General features: G+C 44.0%; 1 protein-coding gene across 17 annotated transcripts in view; it reads left to right on the forward strand.

The window, feature by feature from the left end:
• Positions 1-13,190, forward strand: part of pomt2 (protein-O-mannosyltransferase 2) — a 259,016-nt gene that overhangs the window by 173,373 nt on the left and 72,453 nt on the right. For 3 of the 17 annotated variants that reach the window (XM_072567941.1, XM_072567943.1, XM_072567942.1), the window contains exon 17: positions 1,858-1,969. The exons of the other annotated variants lie outside the window; for them this stretch is intronic. In XM_072567941.1, coding sequence (XP_072424042.1) covers positions 1,858-1,969 — 112 coding nt within the window. The remainder of the gene's footprint in view (positions 1-1,857; positions 1,970-13,190) is intronic. 17 annotated transcript variants of the gene reach the window in all.

Here is a 13,190-nt window from a genome sequence, read left to right on the forward strand (position 1 = left end):
CACTATGAAGTCTCACGGTATTAGGTCAGACCTGGGGAAGGAAACTTCCTGTTGAGTGCCATTACCCTCTCTTCACTGATGTGTGCACTAATCCTCAGTACTTCTCCATGCTGAAGTCCACAAGGGAGAAGCCTTGATGGCAGCAAGGCCACAATGTTCTTTGGCTGCAAGACTTCAGTATCCTTGACAAGATGTCACAATCTAACTGGAAAACATGTGCTAATACCTGTGCTGTATGATCCCAAAAGCCATCACAATGTATAAAATCCAAATGAAGCCAGTGAGGTGACCAATTTGCCTGACTGACTGCTATTCAGGATGCCATGAGGAGCCTTGTTTGCCACTGCCTCTGACCAGTGGGAGGAGCTGCCATTCCACACATAACCTGCTCTGGCTACCATGCTGATTTCACCGACTAACCTGCCGCAAAAGGCTCCAAAGAAAAGGAAAGGAAAAAAGTGGAAGTAAAAAGAAAGGGGGGAAAATGCATGCATTGAGCCCTGGTCTCGAGACTACATGTAGTCCTGCTATTCTGCTGTCATGTTTGTTAAATGAAGCCATAGGGGAAGAACTTCAAAACAAGAGCAATCCTATTCCTGGAAGTAGACTACTAGCAGCGAACAGCTGGAGAGAAATAAAATATAGATATGTAGGCACATTTCAGAGAAATTTAAAACTAATTAGGTAGTGATTGTAGAGGATTTCAATTTCCCCAACATTAACCAGGGTAGTCATAGTGTGAAAGTTTTAGGGAGCGCAGAATTCCTAAAATCCATTTGGGAGAGTTTTTAAAGCCAGCACATGGAGGCCACAGCAAGAGAGGGATGGTATTTGACTTAATATTAGGTAACGAAGGTAGGCAATTTGTTTGAAGTATCCGTGGTGGAACATTTTACAGATCGTAACTCAATTAGATTCAAGATTTTTTGGAAAAGGATAAGGATGGAATCTGAAACCAAAGTTCGAAACCAGGAGAAGACCGATTTTGATAAGACAAGATATGATTTGGTTAGAGCAGACTGGGAACGGATACTTTTCAGTAAATCTAAGTCAGAGCCGTGGAACACATTCAAGACAGAAAGAAGGAGAGTATCAGGCCAACATGTTGCAATAAAAAGCTAGGATTGGCAACAAATCCAGCTGGTCCTGGATATCAAGGAACATATAAGGAGACTTTTGGCAGATACTGAGGGCTGGAAATCATGGAAGCCCTAGAGAAGTACAGAATGTTCATGGGGGATCTTAAAAAGGACTTTAGAAGTACAAAGAAGGGGACCAAATTAGTGAAATTAATGATGAAAGGGGGAGCTTTAACAATAAAGTCAATGAACTGATCGAGCAAATAGATGAAATCAGGTATGATATAGTCAGGATTACAGAGATGTGGCAGCATGGTGACCAGAGGTAGGGACTTGAAGTATATTAAGAATTTAGGAAGGAGAGGCAAAAGGAAAAAGGTTGGTGGTTGTATTGCTGTTTAAAGATGAAATTAACACAGTAGTGAGGAATGATATCAGCTCTGACAATGTGGAATCTGCATGGTGTTGCAAAGTTGGTGTGTAAAAGTGTAAAATGAGGGAAAGTGTGTGTGGTCCCTTTAAGAGATGATATTCTTTTCCCCAATGCTTAGCGGTTTGGGAAAAAAAATCAATGTCAACAGCAGTTTAAAGTCCAGGTACAAAGAGCGCCCAATTGAAACGCCCAAACATTTTTGTATCTAACAGCCAAGCAGCATTTTTACAAAGGCAACAGGACTTTTCAAATTTAAACCAAGCCCTGACATACTAAAAACCTATCAAATTTAAATGTTATGGTGTTGACAACCTTGTACCAATCCTATTGTAAATAAATTAATAGGTCATCAGCGGTATAAAGGTTGAGGGCATTTTGGAAAATCAGGGAGAGCCAGCTGCCAACAGAAGAGATACCAACTTCCAGCTCTCAGAAAAGCACCATCGATCCATAACAGGTACCATGCCACTTTTAACTACTACTCCAGACAGCAAAGTTAACAGGCAGAGCAGTTCTTTTACAAGAATTGGATGGAGAGAAGCGTTTGAGAAAGAAGATCAGCAAAGAGGGCGAGGAGCATCTTGGAAGACACTTTCTGTGTGAACTTCAAGAGACAAAGCTTTAATTTATTGTTTTCTTAATATTAGGATTTATATAAGTGGGACCTGTGAGATTGAAACAGCATACTATCAGAATCTTGTTTTATTTGGGAATAGATAGAGAAGAATTACTTGGTTTGCTACTGGTTTTGTTAATTTGTTCACTGTTTGAGTTAGATATATAGTTACTTGTAACTTATAAAGTGAGTATCAGGGACACATTTTATTTAATTACTCGTTCATAACAGGTTGAGGACAAGAAGTAGATTATACCACTTTTCACGCATCTGTTATCAAATTGCAAGGCAAGGTGAGCTTCTCTGGGAGGTTCGGTTTTAATTATCAGGAGGGTGTCGACCTCCCCTTTGTAACAATGGGTTGAGGTAAGAAGCACCAAGGGGTGAAAAATGTCAATGAGTGCTTTACGTAGACTGCCAAACTGTAGGAGTGATGATAGGATTGGCATTAAACTGGAAATTAGAGATGCATGCGATAAAGCATGCGATCTGGTAATTACGGGTGATTAATCTGCAGACAGAGTTGGAAAATCAATTTAGTAACATTCATGTAGAGGAGGAATTCCTGGAGTGTGTATTATAAATAATTGGCATTCTTGTTGTGAGGCCCCTTGAGGATGAGTGACCATAAAATGATAGAATTCCTCATCGAGATGGAGAGTGACACAGTTAATTCTGAGACCGGGTCCTGAATCTAAATAGAGGAAATTAAAATGGAATGGGGTGTGAATTGGCGATGGTGGGTTAGGGGATGTTATTTAAAGGCATGGTGATGGAAAGGCATACAGGTGAACTGCAGCATTTGTTCATTCCTGTCTGGGGCAAAAGTAAAATGGGAAAGATGGCCAACTATAGTTTATTTGGGAAAATTAGTGGTTGTATTTGTTTCAAAGAAGGTGCACACAAATTGTCCAGAAAAGAGCAGTTTAGAATTCAAGAAGGACAGAGAGATGTTTCTTTTAATTCACTTATAATGAATATTGCCCATCCCAAATTGTCTTGAGAAGATAGTAAGCTGTTTTCTTGAATCACTGCAGTCGATTTGCTGCAGGTGGACCTGTAGCAAATGTGGGAGAGAATTCAAGGATTTTGACTGAGCAACAGTGAGGCAACAGCAATATCTTTCCAGATCAGGATGGTGAGTGGTTTAGAAGGGAACCTGCAGGTGGTGGTGTTCCCACATATCTACTACCCTTGTCCTTCGAGGTGGAAGTGGTTAGACTTGAAAAGTGCTGTAAAGGATCTTTGACACATTTTTGCAGTGCATCTTGTAGCTAGTATACATCACTGCTACTGAGCGTCAGTGGTGGAAGGATGTATGTCGATGTGGTGCCAATCAAGTGGGCTGCTTTGTCCTGGATGGTGCCAAGCTTCTTGACTGTTGGAGCTGCACCCACCCAGGCACTCCTGACCTGTGCCTTGTAAATAGTGGATCAGCTTTGGGAAGTCATGAGGTGAGTTTTGTACTACAGTATTCCTAGCCTCTGACCTGATCTTGTAGCCATGGTGTTTATATGGTGAGTCCAATTGAGTTTGTGATCAGTGGTAACCCCCAGGATGTTTGCAGTGCAGGATTCACTGATGGTGAGTGTCAAGGGGCGGTCGTTAGATCTCTGAGTGGAGATGATTCAAGAAGGAAGCAAGGCATATACCTGGAAAGTACAAGCTGGTCAGTCAAATCTCATTGGTGGGGTAACTACTGGAAGCAATCCGAAGGGACAGAATTAAGGTGCATTTGGAGAGACCCGGATTAATAAATTAACACGCAACATGGTTTTGTGCTCACAGACACCCACACACACTCCCACACTCTCACATGCACCCTCTCACAGGCTTAAGACACACTCCACTCACTATACACACACACGCACGCACCCACACTTTCTCACACTCACAACCCCCACCCCGACACACACACACAGACACACACACACACACACACACACACACACACACACACAGACAAAGACCCACATGCACACATATATTTTGTGAGGTGAATTTGTACTTGCAGAGTTACATTGTACTTTGCTCAAAAACTGCATGCATTCATGTCGAACTCTGAGCTCAAAAAAACTGCATGAATTTATGTAAAACTCTGTTATCTCACTTTTTAGATTAGAATCATTCTAAACATTAGGTCATAGACAGAGAACACCGGGGGCTAACACCTTCAACATGTTGTCTAGCTATCATCATTGTTAACAGCTAACCCGAGAATGCAACTTTAAAAAAAAGGGTTTTGTGATTTACACATGAAAGAAGTGAAACTATCACTGTATTCTAACAGATGAAAGGCTTAACAGACAATCAATTTTTCAATGTATAATTTCAGTTACATCACACTGTAAATTTTTGCTATAAATTCTGTGTTATGATCGAGCCCTCCACAATCACCTGATGAAGGAGTGTCACTCCGAAAGCTAGTGTGCTTCCACTTAAACCTATTGGACTATAACCTGGTGTTGTGTGATTTTTAACTTTGTATACCCCAGTCCAACACCAGCATCTCCAAATCATAACATGGTTTTGTTAATGGGAGGTCATGTCTAACCAACTTGTTTGAATTTTTAGAAGAGGTGGCCAAATATGTAGATGAGGGTAGTGTTTTTTATGTTGCCTGCTTGGACTTTAGCAAGGCCTTTGAGAAAAGTCTGCCTGGGAGGCTGCTAGCAATGGTAAGAGCCTATCAAATGCAAGGAAAATTGTCAAGTTGGATCTAGAATTAGCTGAATGACAGGAAGCAGAGGGTGATAATTGAGGACTGGAAATCTGTGTGCATTGGGGGCATCTGTGTCCATCTTTGGGGCCCTTGATATTTGTGGTTTATATAAACGATTTAAATTTTGAATGTAAGAGGACTGATCAGTAAGTTTGCAGACGATACCAAAATTGGTCAGGTGGTAAATAGTGAGGATGATGGCCTTAGATGACAAGAGGATACAGGTGGGCTGGTGAGATAGGGTAATCAGTAGTTCAAACACACTTTACAGCCCAGGAACACTGTCTATCACCAAATTCCTAAGGATCTGTATCCCTCTGCTCCCTACCGACTCATGCATCTGTCCAGACTCACCTTCAATTAATCTACTGTGCCTGTCTCTACTACCTCTGCTGGCAACGTGTTCCAGGCACCAACCACCCTCTGTGTAAAGTACTTTAAGCATGTATCCCCCTTAAACTTTTCACCTCTCACCTTGAATGCGTGGCCTCTCGTTATTGAATCCTTCACCCTGGGGAAAAGCTTATTTCTATCCACCCTGTCTATACCCTGCATGATTTTACAGACCTCATTTAGGCCCCCCCCCCCCCCCCTCACTCTCCTTTTTGCTCCTTTCTGCATTCCTAACGCATGCAGAAGTCGATACTGTAGATGCTGGAGATTAGAGTCAAGATCAGAGTGGTTTTGGAAAAGCACAGCAGGTCAGGCAGCATCCAAGGAGCAGGAAAATTGAATATACGGGCAAAAGCCCTTCATCAGGAACCTGATTACTGATGAATGGCTTTTGCCCATAACGTCTATTTTCCTGCTCCTTGGATGTGACCTGCTGTGCTTTTCCAGCACCACAATCCTAACCTACTCAACCTCTCTTCATAGCTAGCACCTTCCATACCAGGCAACATCCTCGCAACCCTTCTCTGTACCCTCTCCAAAGCGTCCACATCCTTTTGGTATTGTGGCGACTGGAACTGTACACAGTATTCTAAATGCAGCCGAACCAATGTCTTCTACAATTGCCATCTCTTATACTCAATACCATGTTTGATGAAGGCAAGCATACCATATACCTTCTTGACCACTCTTTCCACCTGTGCAGCCACCTTCAGGTACAATGGACCTGAACTCCCAGATTTCTCTGCTCATCAACTTTTCCCAAGGTTCTTCCATTTACTGTATAGTTGGCTGTTGAATTAGACTCCCCAAAATGCATCACCTCACGTTTGCCTGGATCGAACTCCATCTGCCACTTCTCCGCCCAACTCTCCAGTCTATCTATATTCTTTTCTATACTTTGACAGTCCCTTATGCTTTCTGCTACTGCACCAATCTTTGTGTCATCTGCAAACTTACTGATCAGACCACCAATGCCCTCTTCCAGATCATTTATGTATATTACAAACAACAGTGGCCCCAATACTGACCCCTGTGGAACACCACTGGTCACCTTTCTCCATTTCGAGAAACTCCCTTCAACTATTACTCTCTGTCTCCTGTTGCTCAACCAGTTTTTTATCCGCCTAGCTAGAACACCCTGCACACCATGTGACTTCACTTTCTCCATTTGTCTACCATGGGGAACCTTATCAAACACTTTACTAAAGTCCGTGTATATGACATCAACGCCCCTTCCTTCATCAATCAACTTGTTCAATTCCTCGAAGAACTGTATTAAGTTGGTAAGGCATGATCTCCCCTACACAAAACCATGTTGCCTATTACTGATAAGCTCATTCTTTTCTAAATATAAATAGATCCTATCCCTCAGCAACTTTCCCTTCACTGACGTCAGGTTCACTGGTCTGTAGTTACCTGGAATATCCCTACTATCCTTCATGATCAACCCTCCAATCCTCTGGCACTTCACCTGTGTTTAAGTAAATGGAATTCAATCCAGCTAAATGGAATTGAATCAGACAGGACAGGGAGGGAAGTAAAAGGAGGGGGGTAGCGTTGCATTGCTGGTCAGGGATGATATCACGGCTGTGCTAAAGGAGGACACTATGGAGGTTGTGGGTAGTGAGGCATTATGGGTGGAGCTGAGAAATAAGAAGGGTGCAGTTACATTCTTGGGGCTGTATTACAGGCCTCCCGACAGTGAGCATGAGGTAGAAGAACAAATAGGTAAACAGATTATGGAAAGATGTAGAGGCCATAGGGTAGTGGTGATGGGAGATTTTAATTTTCCCAACATTGACTGGGATACACTTAGCGTCAAAGGTCTGGATGGGGTAGAATTTGTAAGAAGCGTCCGAGAATTTTCTAGAACAGTATGTCAATAGTCCGACGAGGGAAGGGGCCATATTGGACCTGGTACTGGGGAACGAGCCAGGACAGATGGTAGAAGTTGTGGTGGGGGATTTCTTTGGGAACAGTGACCACAATTCTGTAAGTTTTCGAATACTCGTAGATTAAGAACAAAGAAGCAAAGAACAAAACATTTACAGCCCAGGAACAGGCCCTTCAGCCCTCCAAGCCTGAGCCGATCCAACTGTACTGTCTAAACCTGTCGGTCAATTCCTAAGCATCTGTATCTCTCTGCTCCCCACCTACTCATGCATCTGTCCAGACGCATCTTAAATGAATCTACTGTGCCTGCCTCTACCACCTCTGCTGGCAACGCGTTCCAGACGCCCACAACCCTCTTTGTGAAGTACTTGCCATATGTATCCCCTTAAACTTTCCATCTCTCACTTTGAAAGCATGACCTCTTGTTATTGAATCCCTCACCCTGGGAAAAAGCTTGTCTCTATCCACCCTGTCTATACCCTTCATGATTTTATAAACCTCAATCAGGTCCCCCCTCAATCTCCTTTTTTCTAATGAAAATAAACCTCACCTACTCAACCTCTCCTCATAGCTAGCACCTTCCATACCCGGCAACATCCTTGTAAACCTCCTCTGCACCCCTCCAAATCGTCCACATCCTTTTGGTAATGCGGTGACCAGAACTGTACACAGTATCCTAAATGCGGCTCAACCAAAGTCTTGTACAATTTTAACATGACTTGCCAGCTCTTATACTCAATACCTCGTCCGATGAAGGCAAGCATACTATATGCCTTCTTTACCACTGTTTAGGTCAGAGTGGTGCTGGAAAAGCACAGCAGGTCAGGCAGCATCTGAGGAGCAGGAAAATCGACGTTTTGGGCAAAAGCCCTTCATCAGGAATAGAGGCAAGAAGCCTCCAGGGTGGAGACATAAGTGGAGGTTGGGGCAGGGAGAAGGTAGCAAAGAGTATAGTAGGTGAATGGGGGTGGGGATGGAGGTGATCGGTCAGGGGGGAGGGTGGAGTGGATAGGTGGGAAGGGAGATAGGCAGGTAGGACAGATCATGAGGACAGTGCTGAGCTGGAAGGTTGGAACTGGGGTAAGGTGGCGGGGGGGTGGGATTTGAGGAAACTGGTGAAGTCCACATTGATGCCCTGGGGTTGAAGTGTTCCAAGGCAGAAGATGAGGCGTTCTTCCTCCAGGCGTCGGGTGGTGAGGGAGCGGTGGTGGAGGAGGCCCAGGACCTCCATGTCCTCGGGGAGTGGGAGTTAAAATGTTCGGCCATGGGCAATGGGGTTGATTGGTGCGGGTGTCCCGGAGATGTCCCCTAAAGCACTCTGCTAGGAGATGTCCAGTCTCCCCAATGTAGAGGAGACTGCATCGGGAGCAACGGATACAATAAATGATATTGGTGGATGTGCAGGTAAAACTTTGGATGTGGAACATGAGGGAATACTAAACTTGGCCAAGGACAATTATATCAAAATTAGGAAGGAGCTCGGAAATGTGGAATGGACGCAGCTGTTTGAAGTGAAGTCCACATTTGAGATGTGGGAGGCTTTCAAAGATAGGTTAAAGATAGTGTAGGATAGGCCTGTCCTGTTGAAGACAAAGGATAGGAAGGGCAAGATTCGTGAACCGTGGATAACAGGAGAAATTAAACGACCAGCCAGGAGGAAAAGGGAAGCGTACATAAGGTCTAGGCAGTTAAGGTGAAGGAACCCTTCGGAGGCAGTGATCATAACATCAAATTTACTCTCTATTTTGAGAGGGAGGAGGTAATGGTATTTCAGCTGAATAAAGGCAACTGCAGAAGCATGAGGGAGGTGCTGCTTAGAATTGACTGGGAGAGGAGCCCAGCAAGATCAGCTATGGCAAGAGTTTTTGGGAGCAATTCAGGAGACACAGCAGATATTCATCCAGAGGGAGAAAAGCATGATACAGGGAGGATGAGGCAACCATGGCTGACTAGGGAAGTCAGGGGGATAGCATAAGTGGCAAAAGAGAAAGCATATGAAGTCGTGAACAGCAGTGGAAAACTTGAAGCTTAGGAAGCTTACAAAGACCAACAAAAAAAAGAAATAAGGAGGGAGAAGTTTTAATATGAGGGTAAGCTAGCCAATAATATAAAGGAAGTCTGTAAGAGTTTCTTTAGATACATAAAGAGCAAAAGTGGACATTGGGCCAATGGAAAATTGACACAGGAGAAATAGTTGTGGGGAACAGAATTGGCTGAGGAACTAAATAATTACTTCACGTCGGTCTTCACACGAAGACACGAGTAATATCCCAAAGTTTCAAGAGAGTGAGGTGGCAGAGCTGAGTATAGTGGCCATCGCCAAGGAGAAGGTGCTAGAAAAACTGATTAGCCTGAAAGTGGATATGTCACTTGGACCAGGTGGACTACACCCAGAGTTCTAAGGGAGGTAGCTGAAGGAGGCGTTAATGGTAATCTTTCATGAATCACTACACTGGAAAATTGCTAATGTAGCCCCCCTGTTTACAAAGGGAGTAAGGCAGAATACAGGAAATTACAGACCACTTAGCCTAACCTCGGTCGTGGGTAAGATCCTGGAATTCTTCATGAAGGATGAGATTCCTGAATACTTGGAAGTGTATGGTAAAATAGTATAGAGTCAACATAGTTTCATCAAGGGTAGGTCATGCCTGAATTCTTTGATGACGCAACGGGCAGATTAGACCAAGGGAAACGAAAGAATGTTATCTACCTGGACTACAAGGTTCCACACAGGAGGTTACTGAATAGGGTAAGGGCCCATGGTGTTCCAGGCAAGATGCTAGCCTGGCTGTCTAGCAGAAAGCAGAGTGTGGGGATAAAAGGGTCCTTCTCAGGATGGCAGCTCGTGACAACGTGTTCCACAAGGCTCAGTGTTGGGACCACAAATTTTCACTTTATACAGACGTGATCAAGATGAAGGAGCTGAGGGCAATCTAGCTAAGTTTGCAGGCGATACAAAGGTAGGTTGGGGGACAGTAGCTTTGAGGAGGTGGGGAAGTTGCAGAAGGATTGAACAGGTGAGGAGAGTGGGCAAAAAAAGTGGCAGATAGATTACAACGCCGAGAAAGTGAGAGGTCATGCACTTTGGTAGGAAAAATAGAGGCACTGACTGTGTTTTTCTAAATGGGGAGAAAATTCAGAAGTCTGAAGTGCAAAGAGACTTGGGAGTTCTAGTCCAGGATTCTCTCAAAGGTAAATTTGCAGGTTGAGTCCGTAGTTAGATTAGATTACTTTAGATTACTTTACAGTATGGAAACAGGCCCTTCAGCCCAACAAGTCCACACTGACCCTCTGAAGAGCAACCCATTCCCCTACATTTAACCCTTCACTAAACACTACACGCAATTTAGCATGGCCAGTTCACCTAACATGCATGTTTTTGTACTGTGGAAGGAAACTGGAGCACCCTGAGGAAACCCACGCAGACACTGGGAGAATGTACAAACTCCACACAGACAGTTGCCTAAGACTGGAATTGAACCCGGGTCTCTAGTGCTGTGAGGCAGCAGTGCTAACCACTGCGCCACCCATAAGTTAGGAAGGCAAATGCATTGTTGGCATTTATTTTGAGAGGACTAGAATATAAAAGCAGGGATGTATATCCGAGGCTCTGTAAGACTCTGGTCAGACCACCTTTGGAGTATTGTGCGCAGTTTTGGGCCCCATCTCTGGAAGGATGTGCTGGCTTTGGAGCGTGTTCAGAGGAGGTTCACGTGAATGGTCCCAGGAATGAAAAGCTTAACATATGAGGAACGTTTGAGGACTCTGGGTCTGTATTTGATGGAGTTTATAAAGATGAGGGAGGGGATCTAACTGAAACATACAGAATACTGAATGGCCTTGACAGAGTGGATGTTAGGAAGCTGTTTCCATTGGTAGGACAGACGAGGACCTGAGGGCACAGCCTTAGAGTAAAGAGAAGACCTTTTAGAACTGAGGTAAGGTGAAACTCTTTCAGTCAGAGTGGTGAATCTATGGAACTCACTGCCACAGAACGCTGTGGAGGTGGGGTCATTGGCACATTTGGGAGGGGGAGAGTTACATGGACTAGTTTCAGGAGGTGGTCACACCTGGCAGATTAAGTAGTTCAAATACAGTCAGTGATCAGGAACAACAGGGTGTGACTGTAAGTGAAACAGGTAGGGGGATTCTGAGGTCAGGGGTGGAGGAGCCTCAGCCCTTGACTTTATCCAACAGGTCTGAGATTTTTGCTCCTTGTATGGATGAGGAAAAGGACTGTAGACAGGATGAGCCAGCTGACCATGGCACCTTGGTGCAGAAGGCCATTCAATAGGGGGGAGCAAAAAGACAAATAGTTTTTATAGGGGATTCTATAATTAGGGGGAACAGATAGTATCCTTTGTGAGCCGGATCGGGAGTCTCGCATAGTGTGTGCCTGCCCGGTGCCAGGGTGCAGGACATCTCCGACCGGCTTGAAAGGATATCGGAGTGGGAGGGAGAGGATCCAGTTGTTGTGGGTCCACGTTGGCACTAAGAACATAGGCAAAGCTAGGAAGGAGGACCTGTTTGGGGAGTATCAAGCACTGGGAAGGAAATTGAAGAACCTGTCCTCGAGGGTCATAATCTCTGGATTACTGCCCGAGGCACGTGCTAATTGGCGTAGGGATAAGAAAGTTAGGGAAGTAAACACGTGGCTAAGGGATGGATGTGGGAAAGAGGGATTCCATTTCATAGGACATGGACATCAGTTTTGGAACTAGGGGGTGGGGGATCTGTACCAATGGGACGGTCTCCAACTGAACTGATCTGGAACTAGTGTTATGGCAAAAAGGATAAATAGTGTGGTCACCACGATTTTAAAGTTGAGTTGGAGGAAAGGGAAAGCAAAAGGGAATATGGAGTCAAGTAGACAGTTAAGCAGCAGGTTAGCAAGTGTGCAGGGTTTAAGTTCAATACAGACTAGGAATGAAGCAAAAATGAAGGATAACTTAGGACATATTACGAGAGGTGATGGAAATCATGAGGATAAGAAAATTAGCATTAATGTGCTTTACCTGAATGCTTGAAGCCTTTCAAACAAAGTAGGTGAATTAATGGCCCAAATCATCGTAAACGATTATGATGTGGTAGGCTTCACAGAGACGTGGTTGCAGGGGGTTCAGGATTAGCAGTTAAACATCCAAGGGTTTACAACTTATCGAAAAGACAGAGAGGTGGGCAGAGGGGGCGGGGTTGCCTTATTAGTTAAGAATGAAATTAAATCTATGGCATTAAATGAGATAGGGTCAGATGATGTGGAGTCTGTGTAGGTGGAGTTGAGGAATCACAAAGGCAAAAAAACCAGGATGCGAGTTGTGTACAGACCTCCCAGCAGTGGACAGGACCAGGAACGCAAGATGTACCAGGAAATAGAGAAGGCATGTCAGAAAGGCAAGGTCACGGTGATCATGGGGGAATTCAATATACAAATAGTCTGGGTGAATTATGTTGCTGGTGGATCCAAAGAAAGTGAATTCATGGAATGCTTACAGGACGGCTTTTTGGAACAGCTTGTGATGGAGTCCACAAGGGAACAGGGTATTCTGGATTTAGTGCTATGTAATGAGCCAGACTTTAGAAAAGATCTTAAAGTCAGGGAACACTTAGGAGACAGCAATCATAATATGGTAGAGTTAAGTCTGTAGTTCGAAAGAGAGAAGGCAAAATCAGATGTAATGGTGTTTAAAAAAAGGTAATTACAGGGGAACTGATGAAAATCGACTAGAAGCAGAGCCTAGTGGGGGAGACAGTAGAGCAACAATGGCAGGAGTTTCTGTGTGTAATTGAGGACTTAGTACAGAGGTACATCGCCAAGAAAAGAAAGATTACTTGGGGCGGGAATGAGGCCACCAAGGCTAACAAAGGAAGTCAGGAAATGTATCATAGAAAAAGAGAGAGCCTATAAAGTGGCCAAGAGCACTGGGAGATCAGAAGATTGGGAAGACTACAAAAATAAACTGAGGATAACAAAGAGAGAACTAAGGATGGAGAGGATCAAATATGAAGGTAATCTAGCCGGTAATATTAGAAATGATAGTAAAAGTTTCTTTCAAT

Source organism: Chiloscyllium punctatum, chromosome 4 (genome assembly GCF_047496795.1).
Source record: "Chiloscyllium punctatum isolate Juve2018m chromosome 4, sChiPun1.3, whole genome shotgun sequence".
NCBI lineage: Eukaryota > Metazoa > Chordata > Chondrichthyes > Orectolobiformes > Hemiscylliidae > Chiloscyllium > Chiloscyllium punctatum.